At 31.4% G+C, this 25,420-nt stretch overlaps 1 protein-coding gene across 5 annotated transcripts in view; it reads left to right on the top strand.

Moving 5' to 3' along the window:
- Positions 1-23,843, top strand: part of LOC105336855 (latrophilin-like protein 1) — a 31,300-nt gene extending 7,457 nt beyond the window's left edge. For all 5 annotated transcript variants that reach the window (XM_020070867.3, XM_034475061.2, XM_066084857.1 and 2 more), the window contains 30 exons: positions 1,381-1,557; positions 2,109-2,199; positions 2,284-2,423; positions 2,767-2,904; positions 3,082-3,177; positions 3,443-3,673; positions 3,973-4,035; positions 4,446-4,607; positions 5,797-5,946; positions 6,128-6,226; positions 6,349-6,443; positions 6,975-7,169; positions 7,418-7,489; positions 10,113-10,215; positions 10,303-10,434; positions 11,451-11,520; positions 12,509-12,641; positions 12,768-12,826; positions 13,139-13,247; positions 14,119-14,222; positions 14,322-14,424; positions 14,667-14,844; positions 15,235-15,304; positions 18,063-18,129; positions 19,002-19,087; positions 19,187-19,313; positions 19,474-19,515; positions 21,419-21,550; positions 22,057-22,188; positions 22,269-23,843. In XM_020070867.3, the coding sequence (XP_019926426.2) occupies positions 1,381-1,557; positions 2,109-2,199; positions 2,284-2,423; positions 2,767-2,904; positions 3,082-3,177; positions 3,443-3,673; positions 3,973-4,035; positions 4,446-4,607; positions 5,797-5,946; positions 6,128-6,226; positions 6,349-6,443; positions 6,975-7,169; positions 7,418-7,489; positions 10,113-10,215; positions 10,303-10,434; positions 11,451-11,520; positions 12,509-12,641; positions 12,768-12,826; positions 13,139-13,247; positions 14,119-14,222; positions 14,322-14,424; positions 14,667-14,844; positions 15,235-15,304; positions 18,063-18,129; positions 19,002-19,087; positions 19,187-19,313; positions 19,474-19,515; positions 21,419-21,550; positions 22,057-22,188; positions 22,269-22,298 (3,386 nt within the window). In that variant the 3' untranslated portion in view covers positions 22,299-23,843. The remainder of the gene's footprint in view (positions 1-1,380; positions 1,558-2,108; positions 2,200-2,283; positions 2,424-2,766; positions 2,905-3,081; positions 3,178-3,442; positions 3,674-3,972; positions 4,036-4,445; positions 4,608-5,796; positions 5,947-6,127; positions 6,227-6,348; positions 6,444-6,974; positions 7,170-7,417; positions 7,490-10,112; positions 10,216-10,302; positions 10,435-11,450; positions 11,521-12,508; positions 12,642-12,767; positions 12,827-13,138; positions 13,248-14,118; positions 14,223-14,321; positions 14,425-14,666; positions 14,845-15,234; positions 15,305-18,062; positions 18,130-19,001; positions 19,088-19,186; positions 19,314-19,473; positions 19,516-21,418; positions 21,551-22,056; positions 22,189-22,268) is intronic.
- The last annotated feature ends 1,577 nt before the right edge of the window (positions 23,844-25,420 follow it).

Genomic DNA, 25,420 nt, shown 5'->3' with positions numbered 1-25,420 from the left:
AATGATAGACAAGTGTCCAGAGAGTATATAACCACTTTTGTTTTTTAGTGTATTTCACCTGACAGGTGAGATATTTACCTTAAAAAATAATATCCCATAGGAAATCAATAATTCACATAGGAAATATAACTTTCCTACAGGAAATATTAAAAATCTTGTAGGATTTTCTAAAAATCCCATTTAAATTAAATTTCCTAAAAGAGAAAAGTATTTCCTGCAGGAATTGCATCAGAAAGGTAGTTTTCCTGTAAGAAATTCAGATTTCTTATCGGAGTTTTAAAATATTATGTAAGTTTTGTTCAAATCCTATATTAATTAAAGTTCTTATAGGAAGTTCTTTTATTCTGGTAGGAAATTCCAAATACCTTAAAGGAAAATTGTTTTTCCTAAGGAAAAAATATTTTTCTGTAGGAATTAATTTTTCAAAGGTAATTATCTCACCTGACAGGTGAGATACATTAATAACAAAGGTGGTTATAAACCCACTGAGCAATGGCCTATCATATGACATTGAATTTTCCGATACATGCATCTTAGACTGGTGCAAAATTGCCACCTTGGCACTGGCATGATTATCCGGCACAGTGTTATATCCTTGAAGGATTTGAAGATAGGAACACTTCAATTATACCTAGGTTCAATGAGGGAAACGCACAGAGCATGGATAATGTACATAGCTTTAATGAATAAATTTGAATATTCGATATTATTTGATATTATGATTCGAAAATCTTTTTATTATTATCAATGTTATTTAATGATTTTTTTTCCAGAAAATACTCGAAAAACTTGACAAAATTATATGTCAAAGTATTTTACCATCCGTATCCCGATATAATTTTAAAAACATTGGTTTACTTTCAGAAATTGGTTTTTATTTAGTACGACCCTACATGTATCTCTTGCTTTTATAATCTTAACTAGACTTTATGAAATGACAAGGAATGTGGCTGGCTTATTTTCAGAAGATTATCGTTATAATATAAAAAAACATTTTTAGTGTGCAATTCACAGATGCCATTATTAGCAAAATTTTATGGAAGAAAAAACAAAGTTAAGAGCATTGATTTTTATAAGATATAAAAAGAAATATGATCACATAAAATAAACAATAAAAAAAATTGACGATATACAAATTGCACGTATTATATATTTTTTTCTTAGAATATAATACAAGTTTTAACCATACTTTTTATAGATAAAATTCAGCAAAATACCCATCTGATCCTTATTAAAATGTAACACTATATACCTCACATTATAAAATTTGTAAATTACAACAACATTTCTTCTTTACAATACAACTTTAAAACAACGAGTGTATTTAGTTTGTTGTCGGCATGTTTATACAATTGTCCTTCACTTTTATTGTACTTACAGGTCTTTCGGAAATGGCAGAAATTGATGATTGTGTCATATGCCCTTCTGAAAAAGGTTTTTGTCCAAATATTATACAGACGAGATCATCAGACGCTGTTTTGGAACTTATCACGTATTCTAATGACGCAAAAGGGGGTTTTGATTTCCGATTTATGGCAATAAATGCAACTGCACTAGGTAATTCATTGTTAATTATAAAGCTGATTTAATCAAATGATGTCCTCATTCTTATGTAAAAAAAAAAAAAAATTCATGCTAATGATACGCATGAACAATTTACATTTAGAATTTGTTAATAAAATAAACTGGTTTATAAGAAAAATAGACATGAGATAAATGTTGTCAAGTAAAGTTTAAGAGCTAAATATAATTCGTATCTATATTATAAATGATATCAACATTGAAGATGGATGTAATGTAGGCTGCTCTTATCCCCCTTGACCGTAATTCCTTCAAATTTCGTCCCCATTCCAACAATCATATAATTACTTTTGAACATTGCAAATTCGGTTAATGTATACTTCAAATCATCCAGACACAATAATTAAGTTTCAGCTTCTATGTTGATAATGTTATCTTTAATAAATAGATATGAATCGATATTTCCACATATTTTTATTACATTGCCGCTTGGGCAGAAAATCAAATATTATACGAGATATACAATGTATTCATGTATATGTCTAGAGAAATGAAATTATAACCTGTTAAGGAAATGTTTATCTTAGTTGATGGCTGCTCAAGTGTCGGTATGATAATGCAAGCTGATAGGACGCCAAACTATATCGCATCGCCTAATTTTCCTGAAGCCTATCCGAGGTAAATTGATGTTGATGGTTCTCAACTTAAGACATTTAAGCAGGTTTCTTTATCCAAAATAACATTAATAACTTTTTTCTATAGTGAAAAGAATTGCCTGTGGTTGATAAAGCCTGTTATCCAGGACAACAATACTCGTTTAGTATTTCAGTTCCAATCCCAGAGTCTGGAGAAAGGTGTTATGACAAAATGCACTGATTATGTGACCATAGAGGGACTTGGAGGTATCTTTGTACAATTGTTTCAATATGTGACTACAAAGTGAATGTTTGGTGCTTTGTTCTCTCCTTTGTAATGAGGTCAGACTAAGTTACTAGAGTGAACAAATAGAATGGTGTACTCAAGTAAATTTGTTGGATATTTTGGGTGTGACAGATTTGTTTGTCCTCTCTTGATATCCCTCAGAGGCTAGAAATATTGAGCGATTTTTAATTTAATGTGATTTCATAAAGAGTGTAATTTGATCTTTTGAGTGCCAGGGTCCATCATTCCATTCGAAGCGTATTATGTAATACATAACAAGTAAATAGTTGCAATACTTCTCAAAATGTATTTTCTTTAATAAAGAGTTCTGTGAGACTGACAGGGATAAAATTTTTCAACCTTCCGAAAAGATGTATACGGAAAACACAGAAACAAAAGTGACCTTTGTCAGTGATTTTGGATTCAGTGAGAGCGGATTTGTACTGTCCTTTTATATTGAAGGTTTGCATTTACATTTATTTATATTTAAAATTGTATTTATATTCTTGAATAAATGTATTAAGCTACATATCACTTTTAAAAAATATTAATGATCAAATATTGATATTTGTCTTGCTTTTATTTTTATGTTTAATTGTACCCTAAAAGTGTTTCTATGTTATAGTTCACATTTTTCAGACATAGCTAAACCATGCCTTTGTCAACACGGAGGAACATGTAAGAATGAGACCTGCCTTTGTTCTATGGGATATAAAGGCGAATATTGCGAAAAGGGTTTGTTCTATACAAATGTTATACATTTTGATAATAAAAATAAGTCTCATATTTTATTTTTGTTAGAACATTTTGCAATTTAAACAACGGTTTAAAATCCTCTTCATGAATGAAATAGTAAACGCATGCAGCCTTTTGATTTTTTTCTTAAGCTTAAATCAAAGTATACCGAATAAATAAGGACACGTAAAAAGAACAATTAAAACCAGAAATTAGTAACTGACACACATATCTTGCTAAACGAGTTCAATTCTTTGTTTTGAAGAATCAATCGAAATTTTATTCATGAACGTCAGCAATCAGATAATACGTGAAGAAAATCCTGTTTGGTTCACTGCTGAAACAACCGACGCCTACAAGTATGAAATTCAGTGGTTTCGGAATGGTATAATGGTTACGGATGCTGCAACGAGATATAAAATGACGTCATCTGCAACTACAAACGGCACAACAATTAATACCCTCAACATATCTAGAGCTTACAATCGTGATGAAGGTAATGTTATAAAAGTATTCTATGATGTCAATGATTTCTTTAAAGTTTGAGTCCGGCATTTGTACAGAAAATTGTGAATGGAACAAGCTTATACTGGCAATGACAAAAACACTACATGGACTTTCTATTCATTTCTTACTTCATTATTTTTATAGAAGAGCCATTAACTTATTCGACAACGCCCTTAGCCACTCTACGGGGTTTAGGAAAACACACTATACTTAAATGAAGGTTTAAGCGTTTAATTTACGAGTACAACAAAGTTTATATCAAATTTATATTCTTTTTTTTTTCCAAAGGAAACTGGACGATTAGAGCATCAAACGGAGTGACAAGTATTGAAAGACAATTGACTATTAAAAGTAAGTATATGTAAAAAAGATTGAAACATCTTATACATACGTTAAATTGCGATGGAAAATTATAAAATATACTTTGGACAATCATATTGTGAGTTTTGATCCATCGTTTTGCATTTCTTTAATCTACATTCATTAACAAATGTCGTTTTCATCCATATTTTACTAGTAATTACTTTTTAATTCGTAACATGTAAATTTAAAATCATACTTTAACGATAATCTGAAATTGTTTGAAATTATTAAACACAAATGGTCTAAATTACAGTCATCTATAACAAATTCATTAATCAAAATGTGCATACCATTTACATTCAATCAAAACTCTTAGGAACTTCTTTTTTATTCAATAAGTAATTAAACTATTATTTAAATGTCATTACTTTTGATAATGAGAAACATTTTTTATTTAGTACTTCCAAGACTACGGCTTGCAATGTTACCTCAATATGACTTTTCAATACGAAGTGGAGATATTTTGAATCTTAAATGCAGCGTTGTAAATCCTATATCATTGTCCGGTTTGTCTCATGGAAGTTTAGTCTGGTTGAAAGACAATCAAAACAACTGGAAAGGTATTTCGAAAATATAATTTATGGTTGAATATCTAGTAGATGTTAAACTGGCATAGCAAACTTCTGTGCAGATAATATTTCATTTTTTAGGTTTAATAAATTATTAAAATGTCTAACTAAGGCATTCGCTACGATCTGCTATTTATTGAATATCAATGGCAATTTAAAAAGAAAAAAAAATGAACAAGTCTAGTTTCAATATAGCGATCATTTTACCCATCTGAATTTTAGAAATTAGATTGATATCTTTTGTAAGATTCAAATAGCATTTCATATTTTACAATAGATTTCAGTTTGCTTTAGTTCATAATCAATATTACCAATTTGCCATTTTGTAGATCCATGTAGGTTGTATTTAAAAATTAAATCATATATAGTTTGACAGAAAATATCTTCTCGGGGTCTTTTTTTGTCGTCCCCCCTCTGTATTAAACGGACACGTAATTTTACTAACCTATTGATTACGTTTTTAATTAACTTGGTTCCATCGATAGTCTATGCCAATGTAATCGATTCCCTTACATTTTTGAGATGACAATCTCGCAAATTTTGTTCTATTGTAAAATACCCCACTCCTCCCAAATAAATAAATAAATATAAATAAATATGAAATAAAATAAATTCTGCACTGTATTTGTGTTAATGTTTTAATTAATCGTTATTTGCTGATATGTTGTATGTATATAGATACAATCAACGACGTACTCACCATACTACGAAATTACTAAATGATACAGGCGTATTTAAATTTGACTGATGGAATTATATAACACTTTTGTTGAGATTTTCAGTCGCTAAGATTGTTTTAAATCATATGATCTTACTGGGTAGAAATTGTCAAAGTTGTGGAAGATCTTAATTTTGTAATTGTTTTAATTGGAGTCATTTTATGTCATTCCCTAAATAAGATGCCGTGCACCCCCCCCCCCCCCCAAAAAAAAAGAAGATAGATTGAGAATAAGATTAAGTTCTCTATAACCCATCCTGCATTGTATATAGTTCGTGTTCTCACATATTTATTACTAGAAATATGAATACTTTCATGTTTTTCAAATGTTTTTTTTTTATAATTACGAATCACGCTCAGGATTAATAAATACTTTCATTTGAATTGTATCAGACAATGTCCAGTATTGTTGGGTCTCTCTTCTTATGTAACTTTAAACTGTTTTATTAAATACTGTTGTAGCTGCTGGATATCAAATTAGCAATACCAGCACAACTTCAACTTTACAAAGTTCTTCTACGACACCTGCTAGTTCTGGAGTTTACACCTGTTACTATTCAAGCTACCCTGATCCAGTTAGAGTTTCCATTCGTGTCAACGTCACTGAAAAAGGTAAGCATTTTAAATGAATAATTAGAAAGTTATCATAAATACGAATAAAGTAAACAATTGTTTTTTTTTTTTTTAAAAATCTCAACTATGAAGTCAAAATCAGCAATAATTTTTTTTCGTCATCAGTATTACCAACACCACAGAAGTTGTAGATAATTACAAACAAGATCGTTATTTGTAGAACAAAAACTGTGTCCTAATGATGCTTCAGAAGGCATTTCATGGAGTTCAACGATTGCAGGGACAGTAGGCAAAACTGCTTGCTCAAAAGATCAGATAGGTATCCCAAAATCCATGCCATTTATTACTGTTTCTTCATTATTAAGCTTATGTATGTACTTTTTGAAGATGTTTACATTATTTATTAAGCTTATAACTTTATATCGCAATATTATTGGTAAGGAACTGCAACAAGATTATGTGACTCTGAAGGCAAGTGGAGAAATCCCATCCTAGTGAACTGTACTGATCAAGTTTTTCATGAAGCTTCACAGAAGGTATTTTTGTATGTAGATACACACAAAACCTATATAAACAGAATTACGGGAAGATCTTAAATCATGTTTAGTTTATCGTAATGGAAAGGAATTGCAATAGCATAACCAAAATGGTGATGGAGTTGATCTTTTTGATCATACAAAATCTACTATGTATAGTAGAAATGCAATACTTTAACCACCTTTTTCTCTTCTCCACGTCTACTTAATTTGCCATATTCATGTTCTCCTGATGTTGAGATTACAACATGTATCCGTGGATTGAAAAAGACATATAAATGTATCTGTGAAAAAGCTCTAAAGCCTGTAGAAAGAAAGTTATTAAACATTATGTGCATTACGTAAGTGAATAGCTACAGGAAATTCCTCGTACCAATGCTAATTATATACGTTTTACAAATAACAACAGTTAAAGGGTAAAAGAAAAAAAATGTGTTATGATAAGTCTATTCATCAACCACAAATCATGGACGCTTCCATTTCAAACACATATTAGTATAAATGTTTGATGGAAAAATGTATACTTATCAGTTAACTGATCTACGAGAAGATGGTATGAACAATACAGAGGAAGTAGAAAAGACAGTCAACGATACCCTACAGACAATGAAAAACCTTACATCTACGACAGCAGAAATGAGTGCAGGAGACATCCAGTCTTCTTTGGACATTATAGAGGCAGTTGTCGACGTCACATCACTTTCAGGGGCAACAGTACAGAAACAGGTATGGTCGTGTAATAGAGATACAATGTGTAAATAGAAATTAAAATACATAACATGCGAGTGAAACTTCAGCCGAAATTATGAAACCATGATTTCTTTTTTTTATCTATCTATCTATCTATCTATCTATCTATCTATCTATCTATCTATCTATCTATCTATCTATCTATCTATCTATCTATCTATCTATCTATCTATCTATCTATCTCTTCAGATATTCATCAACGTTAAATACAGTGTCTGTTATAGGTCTTTTTCGAAGTGGTGGATAACGTCCTATCAAAGAATAATTCAGAATCCTGGAGTGCAGTAAACACAGAGGTGCCATTCTTGAATCATAGTATCATGAACCGTTTTTATTAGCTCACTTCAGCTGAAAGCTCAAGTGAGCTTCTCTGATCACCTTTTGTCCGTCGTCCGTCTGTCCTTCTGTCCGTCCGTCCGTCTGTCCGTCCGTCTGTAAACTTTTTACATTTTGAACTTCTCTAAAACCGCTTATCCAATTTCAACCAAATTTGACACAAAGCATCCTTATGGGAGGGCGAAAATAAAGTGCAGAAATAAAAGTCCGATCTATATTCAAAGCGGAGAAAACCTTGAAACTGTAGAAAAAGGGGGAGCAATTTTAAAAATCTTCTTCTCAAGAACTACTGATTCCAATTCAACGTAGTTTTGCATAAATTATCCTTATGAGAAGGAAAATATAAATTGCAAAAATTAAGGTCTAATTCTGTTTCAAATCCGAGTTATTACGAAAATAATAATAAAGGAAAGGCGTGTTTCAATCAGTTTAATAGCTTCGGGTTCGGCATACGGTTAAATGTGTAGACAAGACTTGGCCTGGGCAAAACAAAAGATTGGCAGTTATTAATCTGCCAATCTCATTAAAATTGCAGGATATTTCATGGACCAGTATATTTGTATTTGCTGTAAATATTGCTGCAAAATAATGCGTATTTAGAATTGACGATTGCCGATCTGCCCCGGCTTTTATTTTGCCACGGCCCTTTGTTTAAAGCAGCCATGACATTTTACGATTAAGGGTCGATCTGACTATGATGAATTTGCTTGTTGTGCGACAGTTCGCGAATGAATGGAAATCAAAATATATTGGTGCCGATTTTGTGAAGTAAATTGAGGCTAAATATTTCAATGCGTTGACAGTTTTCACACATGACGTTGGTGTTAGCTTGTTTTGATTTTCGTTTCGTTTTCATTATTTATGCTTTGTAACCTGGGAACTATCGTCTGTATTTTGTGATTTTTACGTATCAAATCAAACAGAGACTTCGGTAATTCAAACAGTTAACTGTTTACCTGCGCAAATTAAGCAAAATCTGATGTATCAAAAAAGTACTGAAATACAATAATTTATTCATTCTATCGGTAATTCGGCATTATCTTTTGCGTAATGGTAGATAAATGCAATATGTTTTGTTGAGATGCTCGGCATTTTCTCGAGTTTATTCAGTATAAATAGAGTTTGATATCGCTGTCGGATATATGTAGGTATATACATGTATATATATATGATTCATTTCGAAAAAATAAATTGTGTTCTTTATTTGTTATAGTGCATGTTTCTTGTGTTTAATTGTTTACAATTTCTATTTACTAACCATATTTGAGTGTTAAGCTTCGAATTATAAGCAAGATACAGAGATTTGCTCACAATTCTATGTTTGTACACAGATCCTAAAAACTAAAGAAAAAAAAGTAAAAAAAATTGTCAATATTTATTAAGAAAATTTTCAAAGTCTGTTCTTCCAGAAACCAACTTAAACAACTTATTGTATTGTAAACTTAACCTTTTTCCGTCATTATTACTCCTACTGTACATGTGATCCTTGACTGTGTTTGTGTACATTTGTATAAACTGATTTTGAACCTCAAATACAAGTGAACTGGTCTTGAGTGAATAAAAGAATTGAATATCTTAGGCCATTCTTTTTTTCCATTTTCAAAAATACTGAATAGGAAATACCAAGTTAAAAATCTTAAGCTGAATGTAATAAACTCATGTGAACAAAATATGACTCGAACCTAGGCGAACTGTGAGCTCTGTATCTTGCTTATAATTCTACGATTGACGCTGAAATTTTGGTTGAACATTAGAAATTCTATATGAATTAGAGTATGTTAAATACTTGAAGAAACAAAATAAAAATGATATTCTGTATATACATACTCTCTGGGGCCCTTACTTTATACAATAAATAATGTGAAATTTACATCAATTTTGATAGTTTTTCAGACACGGGTAAATAAAATCGACATCTTTAAAACAGTTTCCATAGTTCTGACACAATTCTGTTGCGGGGATAAAGTAATTATCGCTATTCCTAAGAAAATATCACAGCGGAAAATTATCCTGGTTTGTACGCGAAGTAAATAACAGCCATTTAATTATAATGGAGAAGACAAATACAATTTTTGAATGTTTTTAATTTAAGGAATTGAGCACATTGAGGTACAGTTTTCTTCTTTACATCTATACATGTAGGATTTTTTAAATAAAATACAATAACTATTACTTTTTAAAAACAAAATACAATAACAAGTAAGTAGTTGATTAAAAAAAAATGTACCTATATGCTTTCATATATTTTTATCGCTTTACAAAGTGGGGGGGGGGGGGGGCAAAACGAAAATATAGGGAATTGGAAGTTAACAACTTAACAGTGTACTCCTACCAAATGTTTAGTTTTATATCTTGCGTAGGATTTTCTTATTCTGGTAAAAAATAGTATTTCATGAAGGTACAATGTCAAAGATTACGTGTATGCAAAAATAAATGTAAAATTCGAATACTTTACAATATTTATATTTTGTTATTCTACCGAGGGACCATACGGCACAATATGTTTTGAACTCCCATTGTTGCTCAGGTGAATCACGATACTTAAAATGCTAATGAACTATCCATTTTTAAAATTTCTTTTAGACAACGAAAGATGCAAGTGCAATTCTGAAGAACATGGACAAGCTAAGTGAACAAATTTTAAAAAAGAACGATACGAAATTCAATTTCAGCGGCGCAAACTTTGGTACATATACTTTTGTTTCCCTTTTCAAGTTGTTGTTGACTAGCGTAAAAATACTATAAATGTTACATTGACTATTTTACCTTGCAGAGTTGAGTATAGACCAAGTCAATGTTGAAGAAGAGGGAATAAAGTTTCCGACCAAGAATGATAACTCTGATATTACTGAGAATCCTGCAACATTTCTTGAACTGCCTAAACAGACTAGCAAGACAACTACAGGTAGGAAAGATGTTATCTGTCGGAATTCAACAAGAACATAAAAACATTCTAATATTTTTCTTCAGTTTGTAAGTTTTTTAAGGCGTCGAGCTAATGCTCGACAGCCCTCTAGCGATCGTCTGGATTGGCAATCGTCCAAATTCATGCACTGCACCGCCTTTTAAATGCGCATAAGAAACAAGTTCCTTAAAGTATTAAACGTATTACACGATTTTTATTCCATTTATTAAACTAAATTGTGTACAAAAAAACCATTGCCTACCTGGTTATTGACAACTCATTTCATAAGTATAAATTTGATTAATCAAGAAATGGCGGATGAATACAATAAGGTGTAAAAATTCACTAAATATTATTTTAATTTATCGCTTACATTTTAATTGGAGAGCGTGCCCGATAGAAATAAAATTTGCGATGTAAATTTATTTGTTATCGGGCACGGTCTCCAAAATAAATGTAAGCGATAAACGTATCTAGTGATTTTGTTGCTAAAAATAAACACGATAATGTAGTTGGTCTGGTCGAGCATTTTAGATAGCACGTGTTGTGGATTTGTTTGTAAACAACCGTACCATAGGAATTCTTGTTTCAAACGGGAATTGAAATAAATAAAAGTATGTTTTATTATTATAATTGGGGACATACTGTTAATGTATTCAAATCATGAACCTGTGAAAATTGTTTAAAGAAAATAATTTATTTGATTTTTGAAATTTCTTCGAATTTTGTAACCATAATGAGTTATTGAATTGTAAAAGCACCAATACCTATTTTATAAGAAAATAAACTTATTTTTGTTTTTAAAGCAGCACAAAACAAAATTCATGATATACTTCTCTATTCTATGTCTAAAATTATTTGATATACGACTATTTAATTAACAGAAATTCATATTATTGATATCATTCTATATAAAAGAATTAAATGGCAGTTCGACGCCTTTGTGGCCGTTCCGGTCTTTGATTTGTATTAAAATTTGCTCCTTAATTTTGACATGTAATTGTGTTTTTCTTTAGAAATGAACTATGTAGCAGTCATCTATAAAACAATATCAGACATTCTTCCAACAGATACCAACTTACAGAGGTAACATTGACATGATATATAAATCCATGGTACATGTATACGTATTTCCTAATAATATTTCAACATTTTATGATCCCCAAGCAAATGGTTTTTTTGCTCCACTCCGGTGTGGGCTTGCAAGGATGTAAGTTTATATTTATCATAGTATGTCCCAAATTATTTATGCGGCACATTTGGGCGATTTTGAATTTTTTAAAAAAAATTACACATTTCTGTAGAAGAACTGCAATTGAAATGGATAAACAAGAAAAACTCTAGGGTCTCTATTTACACATGAGACTCCTGTCGTATAGAAAATTGGTTTTCGGTGTGCATGTACTTTTTAGTTGCATTTTTATTGGGTAAAAAAATTACAGAAAGTAGTTCATCACAATTAAGTCCAAAATATCGGACGGTTTTGCATTGATGCCGATTTAATTTTAAACGTTTTGTATTTTTGTACTATGTGATTACACATCGTTATTTGACCAGTTCGTTTCGCCAAAGATTTAATGTAGACATAAAATGTTTTAAATTGAAAAAGGTTCCCATAATACTGTAAGCAATGTTTTACATTGTTATATTAGTAAAGCTTTTTATTTTGTACACATGCACATACTAGTATTTCTTTAAACTTGAATAGGGATATTACCTTGTTAAAGCCCACCCGTGTTCCTATATATAATATACAATTGTAAGCAATAGACATGTTTCTTGACGTCAAATTCCTGTACCTACACATATGTCTCACAATCTAAGTGTGTATGCATCATTTTACGAACGACATCTTTAATGCATTATGACATTCGAGTTATAGAAAATTGTTCTCCTTTTAATGTCATAGTCAAAATTGTTTTCGAAATAATTGCAAATTTCTATGATCCTAAAAAAATGAATTCATTAAAATGCTGACAAGGTTTAATTTTTCATTTAGGATTTTGTGTGGCGTTTAATGTTTAACCATGTTTTACTGTATTAAGTTTGATTTTACTTTATTTTAAATTTCAAGAGAAAACCTCAATACCCGGACGGAAGTAAAAAAGACTGTTAAGGAATATGTAAACTCAGACATCTTGTCCTTGACAACCCAGAGGGACCTCGGAAAATTAAATCCTCCGCTCAACCTTACATTCTATCACAAGGTAAATTCTTTTAAAAAGATATCTCTAAAATAATTTTATTTATAGTGTAAATGAGGAAATACTTTGAGTTGCTAAAATATAAATGTTTAATAAGAATCAATTATCATACAATTATCATACTTTCAGAATCAAAATCAAAGTAAAGAGCTTCAACCAGTTTGCGTTTCATGGAATTTTACCACAAAGTGAGTTGTAATTCATTTAAAAGCACTGTTGAAAGCAATTTCTTTGAACATTTTTAAAAATTAGATTGTATTTTGAACTAAAGCGAAAGGTAACTGCAATATTTGCATATTTGTTGCTGAGAATTTATATAATTGTCCAAAAAGGTTGTCAAAAACAATGTAAAGTTATTTGCAGTGATTTTATGGGTATGAAATTACGGTAACTCTGCTTGTTCACCAATCATGTCTTCTTCAGTTGTGAGGCTGACTTCATTAGTATATGTTATGTAAATGTTTATCGCAATATTTTAAATTACAATGAAACTCATTTAGGAGGTGGTCAGAGAAGGGCTGTCAGAAGTTTTCTACTAGCGGAAAAAGCACAAGTTGTCTATGTAATCACCTTACGAACTTTGCCATCTTAATGAGACCATATATACCAGTAAGAAGCTTTTAAATGCTTGAAATAAAAACTGGTAAATGCCAGAATTTGATGTTTAATGTTGCAATTGTTTCCACATGTTGTGTAATCTGAGAAATTATTTTGAAAATTTATAAAGGATTTTAATTTTCGGGTAACTCAATGAAGTCACAATTTTATTTTACACAGGAACAAACTCGTACGAACAATATCATGATATCACTATAATTGCGAAGGTATCATTTTGCAATCGATTATTGAAAATAAGTTTAAGGTTAATAAACTCTGCGACCGACCCTCTGAAGGTTTTCTAACATGTATTACTGTGGTTTCATATATATTTATGGAATACCAATATTCGTGGATTTCGTTGTTAAGTTTATCCATGAAATTAAATGTTCATTGAAGTGCAATCTCTACTCATAATTTGTATTGATAAGGTCATTGGTCACGAATTTACGTATCCTTGAAACTGTTATTTTTACTTTATCCACGAAAATTGATACTCTTGAATAGTAATGAAACCACAGTAAACAAATACGCTATATATTTAAGGAAACATTCACAGGGGGAAAACTTCGAGATGACAATATGTGCGCTCGGCTTAGTGAACTTTAGTTTGCGTATTATATATCATCAATCGAATGAATTGACTACATCGCATACACATGCTGTACGGACTCACGCCAGTCATCAAAATAGTTACGATTATACTTATAAATATGATTTTTTTATGCATTCTCCTTCTGATGTTTCTTCACAGCAATCAAATGCCTTTAATATAATTCGACAGTGAATGTTTTTTAAGGACACATGTAATTCAATAAACAACAGGACTATGATTGAAATCATTAGTACATGTCTATTTTTAATTTATACTTTACTTTTCTAGGAGACAGAGGATGAATCGTCATTGAAAACGCTGTCATTTGTTGGTGTCGTGATCTCCATTGCTTTTATTGTATTGACATTTACGATTTTCATAGTAACTTGGAAGTAAGTGAAATATTTTAAACAAGGTAAATGCGAATTATCTTAACATTTTTTTCACCAATATCAATCAAGTTTTCTTAAACATAATTTGATATACTTTAGACAAATGAAGAATGATCAAAATACAATGCTGTTGAACCTCTGTGCGTCCTTGGTTTTGTCGTACATTGTATTCATCACGTCTGTGGAGAAAACTGACAATGAGGTACAGTCTTCATATTATAACATCGGGTTCCATTATTCAAAGTTTTAAGTAACAAATGAATATAACATTTACAAACAGCACATTGGCAAATTAAAAATTTACATAAAATTTCACTAGGAGCTAATTCATGACTAGAATAATATTTTTAAACCTTTAAAAATCAAGAATTTATTTATCATCACAAAAATTAGTGATACTGAAAATGAACGCTGATATTTGATTACTGCATATTTTGTCCTTAGATATTATGCAGCGCTGTCACGGCCATCATTCACTATCTTTTCCTGGTCACCTTCTTCAGTATGCTAGGAATGGGAGTCTATTACTTCATGAGTATTACAGTCACGTACTACGCCATGTACGTTGCAAATAACTTCAAGTCTAGATCCAGAGTCCACTGGTTTCTCTTGGGAGCCTGGGGTAAGCTATTGTACAAATGCAATTTGGGGTTTGGTGAATGTTCCTTCTGGTATATTCCAGGTTTTTTTTAACTTTCATATTACGTTACGAAATCAACCTAGTTGATGTATTTTTTTAAAAAAAGTATCAGAACCCCACCATTGTGAAGTGTAGTTAAATGAAACATGTTTTCTCATATTGCAGGTAAGAAATTAAAAGAACTCATTTAGGAATTACTTATTCAACATGTATAGCAATTGATGAAAACTACAATTTCAAATCTAATTTGTATCGTTATTGTAGAAATTTATACAACGTAAATACAAGTCAGTCTAGAATTTAAAAAATCAGTCTCACTTTTTATGTGAAATATGTGTAGTTTGATAAAGAAAATGTAATGACAATTTACAGGTATTCCATTGGTTATTTCTGTATCCACATTGGCTGGTTTCTGGAAGAAAGGATACCACCTAAAACATTAGTAAGTGTTTGAATTATAAGTAATCAGGTAAAAATGGCACGATTCTTAAATATGAATCGACGTCGCTTTCAGAAACGATAACTATAGAAAACTTGTAAATAAAGTGAAAAATCGCACATTTTAAAAGATGGGTCGTAAAATAAAAACAAGAGGCCCAGGGGCCACATCGCTCACCTGAGCAACAATTGCCTTAATTCTGATCAAATTAGCATTACAGTATCAAAATATCTTGACAACTGAGTACAGTAGATCTTGCTAAAAAAAATTAAAAATCTGCCAATTCTTATCCACCTCTTATTTTTTGGTAAATACCAAGCCCCTTTTGTTGTTGTACCTGTAAGAAGATTTTTCTCTATTCCTATAACCCCCCCCCCCCTCCCCATTTCGTGGCCCAACTATTCTCTAGGGAATCAGGGTTTCATCAAACTTAAATCTACCTTTAATCTCAAAACGTGTGCTTTCACACTAAGTACTGTGTTTTGGACCGAAAACTTTCCCCAGAATATTTTTAAAGATTGTAAAACTTGATCCCCCAATTGTGGCCCCACCATACCCCTGGGGACCATGATTTGAACAAACTTGAATCAACACTTCCTGAGGATGCTTCCATTTTAATTTGAGTTTTTCTGGCCTAATAGTTTTGAGAAGAAGATTTTTAAAGATTTTCTCTATATATTCCTATGTAAAACTTGATACCCCAATTGTGGCCCCACCCTACCCCCTGGGACCATGATTAGAACAAACTTGAATCTACACTTCCTAAGGATGCTTCCATTTTAATTTGAGCTTTTCTGGCCTAATAGTTTTTAAAAGAAATTTTTTAAAAGATTTTCTCTATATATTACTATGTAAAACTTGATCCCCCAATTGTGGCCCCACCCTACCCCCGGGGACCATGATTTGAACAAATTTGAATCTACACTTCCTGAGGATGCTTCCATTTTAATCTAAGCTTTTCTGGCCAAATAGTTTTTGAGAAGAAGATTTTTAAAAGATTTTCTCTATATATTCCTATGTTAAACTTAATCCCCCAATTGTGGCCCCACCTACCCCCGGGGACCATGATTTGAACAAACTTGAATCTACACTACATGAGGATGCTTCCATTTTAATTTGAGTCTTTCTGGCCTAATAGTTTTTGAGAAGAAGATTTTTAAAGATTTTCTCTATATATTCCTATGTAAAACTTGATCCCCCAATTGTGGCCCCATCCTACCCCCGGGGACCATGCATATGATTTGAACAAATTTGAATCTACACTTTCTGAGGATGCTTCCATTTTAATTTGAGCTTTTCTGGCCAAATAGTTTTTGAGAAGAATTTTTTTAAAAGATTTTCTCTATATATTCCTATGTAAAATTTGAACCCCCAATTGTGGCCCCATCCTACCCCCGGGGACCATGATTTGAACAAACTTGAATCTACACTTCCTGAGGATGCTTCCATTTTAATTTGAGCTTTTCTGGCCAAATAGTTTTTGAGAAGAAGATTTTTAAAAGATTTTCTCTATATATTCCTATGTAAAACTTGATCCCCCAAGTGTGGCCCCACCCTAACCCCGGGGACCATGATTTGAACAAATTTGAATCAACACTTCCTGAGGATGCTTCCATTTTAATTTGAGCTTTTCTGGCCTAATGGTTTTTAAAAGAATTTTTTAAAAAGATTTTCTCTATATATCCCTTTGTAAAACTTGATCCCCCAATTGTGGCCCCACCCTACCACCGGGGACCATGATTTGAACAAACTTGAATCTACACTTCCTGAGGATGCTTCCATTTTAATTTGAGCTTTTCTGGCCTAAAAGTTTTTGAGAAGAAGATTTTTAAAGATTTCTCTATATATTCCTTTGTAAAATTTGAACCCCCAATTGTGGCCCCATCCTACCCCCGGGGACCATGATTTGAACAAACTTGAATCTACACTTCCTGAGGATGCTTCCATTTTAATTTGAGCTTTTCTGGCCAAATTTTTTGAGAAGAAGATTTTTAAAAGATTTTCTCTATATATTCCTATGCAAAACTTGATCCCCCAAGTGTGGCCCCACCCTAACCCCGGGGACCATGATTTGATCAAACTTGTATCTACACTACATGAGGATGCTTCCACTCAAAGTTGAGCTTTTCTGGCCTAATAGATTTTGAGAAGAAGATTTTTAAAGATTTTCTCTATATATTCCTATGTAAAACTTGATCCCCCAATTGTGGCCCCATCCTACCCCCGGGGACCATGATTTGAACAAACTTGAATCTACACTACCTGATGATGCCTCCACACAAGTTTAAGCTTTACCGGCCTAATAGTTTTTGAGAAGAAGATTTTTGAAAAATACCAACAAATTTTCAATAATTCTTAATTATCTCCCATTTTAAAAGGGCGTGGCCCTTTATTTGAACAATCTTGAATCCCCTTCACCTAGTGGTGCTTTGTGCCAAATTTGGTTGAAATCTGCCCAGTGGTTCTTGAGAAGAAGATGAAAATGTGAAAAGTTTACGACGACGACGACAACGACAACGACAACGACGACAGACAACGGACAAATTGTGATCAGAAAAGCTCACTTGAGCCTTTGGCTCAGGTGAGCTAAAAAGTTCTAGAAAATTTGAAATAAAGGAAGACGAATTGCGAGTGTGAAGAGAATAACGATACAGATCATTTAAATGTGTCTTTTTTTAATATCATTATATTTCTAAAAGATATTGTAATGAACTACTGGATGTATTACTTTTTATATCAGAGACAACTTTATTTTATTTAGCTGTTGGTTATCTGTAGAGAGTGGCTCATTGTTTCTCTTCATTGTTCCTGTTTGCTGCACAATAGTTGTAAGTATTACTGTAAATTTATCATATTTAGCGGGTACGATATTTAGCGGAAAGTTAGCGACGATTCGAATCAACGTGTATCTGAATATACATATCCCTATACATATATGAAAGGTATTTAGCGATGTACTTGATTTAGAAGAGATGGCTTTCCGCCAAAAATTCTAAAAAGAGTACACAGCCAAATGTAATATATTTATGCATGTAGTAGAATACAAGGTAATGGAAATCAAGGTAATATTTTGTTTGTAAAAATATCCACCTTCAAAATTTGTTCATGTGATATACGAGTTAGCCTTTTCTGAGTAAATATTAACGTTTTTGGAGAAATTAAAGTGAAAGTTTGTTTTTAAACCCCTACATGTTATGATAAAACGTATTTGATATGAATAACATTTTACGTAATTGTGTTTGATAATATACCCATAGTTTATACTACAGATTGTTTTGTTGTTATGAAAGGGTAAAACAAAAGATGAAACATATTGAATTTGATATATCGTCAATAACATTATAAACGTTTACATGCTTTGTAGGAAATATCAAAATGAAAGTATTTAATACTGTACTCATTAAAGGCTGTGGGTAGTAACATAATTAATTTCTATAAAGTAAAATTTAAAATTACCACTATTTGAAAACAATGATAATGATTATTAACATATGCAAATGTGTGCAATATTGCTCAAATAAATATGTGTTTTAAATATCATTGGTTATACATGTAACAAAAGATTTTACGAACTAATTGTTTTAGAAAGTAAAAGGATTTCATTGATAGAAAGCGACATTGAAACATTAAAATAAGAATAGATTTACATTTTTTAAAATATTTATTAGCATTGAAAATTGTTTTGGTTCTTTTGTTTCAGTTGAACCTTGTTGTGATTATTTCCTTAATACGAGTTTTGTTAGCTTCAAGTGTAATGATGAAATCATCACTGAAGAAAAAAGCCGCGTATGTATATAATAATAAAGCATAGAACTTTATTATGAATTAAAAAAAAAGTTTATTGAATTAAAATTCATTGTATTAAACTGAATTTATTTTGTACAGATCCGGCTTGAGATCACTTGGAACATTACTGCCTGTCCTAGGAGTCACGTGGTTATTTGGAATTCTAGCCGTTAACAAAAATGCGGACTTTTTTCAATATTTATTTATAATTGCTAATTCGTTACAAGTAAGTGTTTTCTGTTATTTATATATGATTAAGAATATATAATTTGATAAATATTTTAAAGAAACTATTAAGTATGCATTTTACTTTAATTTTCACATAGAAACATTTAAAAATAATAACTTGTACGCATTTCTTTCAAAGGTATGTTTCTATATTCCAGGGCTTTTTTATTTTTGTGTCACACGTTGTGTTAAACAAAAAGGTAAGAATAAGATCGATATGCATGTTTATTTAATACATTTAGTGTATACTACCCCCTCCTAAACCTTTGCGATATTAACGGGTGATCCTTTATCAAATAATTATGGGAAGAACTATTTTTGACACAGGCCTTCGCCTCAATGCTCTAGGGACCTAGTTTTCAATGATATTTTTGTATAAAATTCAAAACCGATATTTCTTTATGCATTACAAAAATGGTTTCAGAATGATTTACACAAATATGAAAGAAAACACACAGGAATGTAGTTAATTAAACGTTAGCTGTCAAGAAGTAACTATTCCTGTCAACGCGACGAAAAGAAAACGCTTTGATTGTGTTTTTATTTAAACTCTTTTCAAAAAAGCCTCTAAAGACCTATTTCACCATCAGTAACTATTTTTATTCAATATCTAAAATCCAAAGAAGAAGTATTTGTTTTAATAAACAATAACAACTGTTCGAGTCAATTAAAACTAACGAGCATTCGCAACTTTCTGCATGTCAGCAGAATTGACAACTCGAGTCTTTATTATTACGTTTTAAGGGATTTTTTTTCTTAGAAAAACTAATTTAGAGATAAACAAATTATTTCAAAATCTGTTTCAGTAATGCTTTAAATTGAAACAGCTAGATTTATCTCCGAAATTACGAACTAAATTGTATTGCACAAGATCACAATATTCAGATTACACAATGTTGCATCATCAATTTGGCTAAAACACTGCCATTTTAGAGGCTCTCCCAGTTAATTATATAATATTAATATATCAATTATATATAAAATCATAGCTTTATGGAAATAAAATTATTTGTGATAAATTAAACATTTATACTTGTGTGAATTTTTTATTTGATTTATCCAACGAGTTTGAATGCTGTATAATTGCTTAAAAACACTTCTATGACGTCACCCATTGTATTTAGTCAACTTTCATTTTCACTATTCAATCAGCAGTTGTTGGATATATAAATATCCAACTGATGATCAATCAATTGGATATTCAAATATCCAACAGTGCATAAAACAAAGAAAAATGACAAAATGTTGAAACACGTATTTCCAACATAAATCCAAATTTTAAAAACAGAATCTTGTCATCCGTACATGTATATCCGATAAGCCACGAATAAAATTTCTGCAGAAATATCTCTCTTTCTTAATTTTGATAACACTTACATAAACACTTTTAGACTTCCTCTTTAAACCTTGAACCATATCACTCCTTTTCATTAGTTTTAACAATATAGGGGATATTGTCGCACTATGACTTCATAAGACTCCTATCAAATTTTTTAGATAAATCATCGTCTGTTAATTGACTAAGTCTAAAATATCATTCAAAATGTCTTTCCCGGAACTGTGGACCTCTATATACATTGTGCAAGTGTGTACTTTGCGTTAAAAAATTCACCTTCTAAATCTATTTCTGCTCAGTACAGCGATATGGTTTTCTATAACATGCAAACCTGTTCACTAGTCCATGAATAAAAAGGTGTGTTTGGTTAGGCTATTGTGTATGGTACTGCTGCATCACAGTTTGATATATGAATGGGTCAATGCTTCTTAGGGGCTCAATGGGGGTAATATTTTTAAGTAAGATAAACAATTCGATAGTGTTGAATATTTTAGAGAAAACACCCCCTTCTCGGGCCTTCGGCCCTCGGAGGGAATGTTTTCTCTGAACTATTCAACACCATCTCGTTATTTATCCATTACATATTCGCGAGGGTTGTCTAGCAAATATACACACCATTTCAACTTGTTGGATAAAGCAGATATAAAAATCACACAATATAGATACTAGTATCGTCTATATATCATGACAAACAAAATTCTTCAAAATTGCAATGCAATAATTTTTTCCATTGTGTCAATATGACTTTTTTTTCTTTCTTTTATTAGTTGATGTTGAGTTTGAGAACTCAGTATCCATCCCTTGGAGCACTGACATCGTTTGCAGAAACAAGCAGAAAAGACACTACTGTGTCCCGTTCTCAATCCACTGCGTCTGACACTCTTATGAAACAATACAAGGTAATCAAAATCATATATCATACCGTTTGCTCTTTTTAAGAAATTGCTTAAATAGATCGGGCATGATTAACAATTTTCTTATTTCAAAAAACATTTTTCAAGGAAAATACTGCACCTTAAAAAATGCACCATAAATGATAAAATGCACCATTAATGAAAAACAACTCTTCGAACTGCGTTGTTTTAATCTAGATCTAAAACAACAAAATCCACCGAAAAAAGTTTGGTCATCAAATAAATCACCGCAGACTAATAAGATTCAAAGCATTTTTTCTGTCCGAAAACTTTAACTGAGTTAAAAAGTTCCAGGTTTCCTACATTTTAAACTAAACTAAACTAAAAAAAAAGTTACTATTCTAAAACAAATACATAAAGATTTTCCTACATTTTAAACTAAGCTATAGAAAAAAGTTACTATACTTAAACAAAATGCATAAAGAATCTCTTTTTCTTATCATTCAAAGAAATTTAAAAGACTTGATGATTTTATTTGATTTGTTTTGCAGAAAAAAGGTTTTTTCTCAAAGTGTCGTAGATTGAACAAGAGAAAACAAGAGGGTGCCAACAAACTTAAGACTTTTGACTCGTTCTCTACAGAGAGGACTACCGACAATTCACGTTCAGTTCTGGAGGAAAAGGTACAACTCTAAATAAAATACTGCATTGAATTTAGCCTATGTCAAACTGGGAAGTTTAACTTATACCTTTTTCCTTTCAGATGCCCTTACGATCGGACTCTAACATTTAAAGGCAAAAAAGGAAGAATCGGTGTAAAACTCAAAGCTTTAAATAACTATTGTGATGAAAATCGTAATGTCATAAACTTGAATATTATTGATATGCGTGACAACCACAGATATTTATAGATTCTTTTAAGGTCTATGTGCATTGGTTCTTTTTTGTCATTTGACAAGAATTGTTATTGTTTCTCAAGCAGACAGTATTTATTTAAACAATGCAAATGTGAAGGTAGCTAGCATCGCCCAAAATATGCATGAAGCAAGTTTGACACGGGGTACATGTAATAACATAACAAAGCAGGAACAGCTCATTTTCCATATTTGTTAAATTTAATTTCCACTGGCGATACGTCAGTCCGCGCAGTCTGTGCTTTCGATAAAGCTAAAATTTTGTTCAAATACCACTCAAACATCGACATTAAAGGTATATAGCAAATCATTAATGAAAGATGTGACCTAATTCGTTATAAGCATTTGAATTGAAGCTTGTAATAAATTCTCAAATTGATTAAACAATGCTTTTAACAACAGGAATTCATAAATAAATATGCTAAGATATCTCGTTAAAGCTAGGGGTTGAAAATATTTTTAAAATCACAATAGATTTATCTGTATTTTTTTGCAAATATGTTTTTCTGTTTTTTGTTATTATCTTCCAACTTGTTATTGTCACACTGTCTTCACGATCTACATATTATAGTTAGATGTTAATTTTTCTTTCATGCATTGCATGCACGTTATGCATACATGTATGTGTATGTAAATATTACAGATGTAGATACAGCGGTAGTTTGCAACCCGCTTTCCATGCTTTCCATTCAATTTATCTCCCAGTTCCACCATGTTATTATGGGAGTTAATGCAATTTTCTTTATATTTTTACGCATTTTATCTACACTTTGTATATTGCCAAATACTTACAAAGTCTTTATACCCTATATGTTGGCGGTACAGATGTATATTAAGCTCTGGACTCTATTTAATTTACATTTTAGACAATGGGTAACTCTCTTGAACAATATCGTGCCGCTGTTGTTTTTTTTTTATACACGATGTCATAATATACTCCCGAAGTCTGTTCTCAGATTTTCAAAATCTGATAACATGTAAGACTCTCTGCCGTTTATGTATAATGTCTTTAAACAACGATGCAAAATTTTGGCGTCTTGAGCCTCTTAGAATTAATTTTTTGCACAGCTGTTCATGTTTTTTTTATGCTTCTACTATCTGATGATAGTAGAAGATCCTTCTGTTGAAAAATCTCTTGATATATTACATCTTAATATTCGAAGCATCAGGAACAAGATTGACTCTCTAATGTATTTAGTGCACGATTTTGATATTTTGTGTTTTACAGAAACTCACTTAGACTCTAATGTTTTAAATGAAAATCCAGCCTTTTACGAAACCATCAAACTAATAAAAATGAATTGTTGATGTAGCATAAAACAAGGCTTAGATGTATGCGTAGAATACCTTAACTCTACATTGCTAAGTTACCAATTTTTGTTGCTCATAAGACATGTTATTTGTATATTATGACCTTTTTTTTTTTAAATATTTGTTCCTTCAACTTATTACCTAAATCTTTAAAATTGAAATTGAACTTTTCACGAAAACTGCAGTACTGCTCTCATGCAGGGCAAATTGTTATACTTTGCCGAAGTTTTAGTAGATAGATAATTAAATGACGTAATTGAAACAATTGACGTTACGTCATATATAACGAAACTATGGCGTTTTGCCCTGCAAAAGAGCAGTACCGCAGTTACCGTGAAAGTGTCTATAAGAATTAACAATATCTTATCATCATTTGAAATCCGCCGCTCATAATACTGTTGTTATTTGTCATAAACACGAAGTTTTGAATGAAGATAAAATTTGATGACAATTTCTGTTCCGTGAGAATTGGGGGAATTGATGTAACCATACTTTGACAATGATGCTTATTTGTCATGATATTCTTTTGGCGATCCATTACTAGTAATCTGGGGTGTTGTGGTAAGGCGGCGCTGTATTGATCATGTTATAAATATTTATTAATACTTTGATAACTCTTTTCTTCCTATATATCTACGTGGCAAAGTGCTTTGTTAGAATCAGCACAGATATTTTGCTAAAATTTTGTGATTATGCGATTGTGTACGAGAGTTCTGTGATAGATTGTGTCGATGTTGATCATATTATAATAAATGAAAACACATGGTTTCATTTAAGTCTCATAACACTTGGATTTATTGTGCACGTAACAAACTTAGGTATGTTTTGATGCATACCTATGTTCTGTTTGAAATTCGAAATTTCTTTCCATTGAATAACTAAATCTTGTGGAAGGGCGGGACTCGTTTTATCATTTAGCTGATACATGTTGGTAAATTAACTCTGTAAAAGTATGTATATTTCTCAATAAACCTTGACATTAAGCTGCCAGACCACAGGCATGTCACATCGTTTTAGAATTGTTTCATAAAAAGTAAGGGTGGGAGCATGAACCCAAAATAACTTGACAAGCTGCCAAAGAAGCAATCACAAATGAATCCCAAGCTTTACCAAAATCTGAAAATTCTTTTTTAGTTAAGAGTTCTGTGGTAGTTTTCTCATACTTCAACGTTCAATTTAACGGGTGAATTAACTTCAAGGTTACAAGTTTACGATGAGCAAGACGTTATATGTTTTAATTAAATTACTTGAAGTTGAAGCTGTTTTATTGATGTTTTTTTACGTGAAAGGTCGTGAAAAGTCTTAAGTTTATTGTTAATTTTGTCAAAAATGCACAGATTCTTTTTTTTTTATTCTAAATACGCCACTGCTTTGCTGGCCTAATGATTTTGACAAGATTGCTAAAAAGTTTACAATATATATTTCTATGTAGAAATTCGACACCCGATTGTGACCCTATTCACTCCCAGTGATCATGATTTGATCAATCTTGAATCAACACTACCCTAGGATGTTTCCACATGAGAAGAAGACTTTGAGATTTACTCTATGGATACATATGATTATACTCCACATAAGTTGCACACAAGTTACACCTTTTCTGACCATTAGATGTTTAGAAGATTTTTAAAAAAAATACTTCTTATAAAATTCGACTCCATTGTGACCCAACATTGCCCGGAGGATCGTG

Source organism: Magallana gigas, chromosome 5 (genome assembly GCF_963853765.1).
Source record: "Magallana gigas chromosome 5, xbMagGiga1.1, whole genome shotgun sequence".
NCBI classification, from domain to species: Eukaryota; Metazoa; Mollusca; class Bivalvia; order Ostreida; family Ostreidae; genus Magallana; species Magallana gigas.
This window is presented reverse-complemented; position numbering and strand designations above follow the sequence as displayed.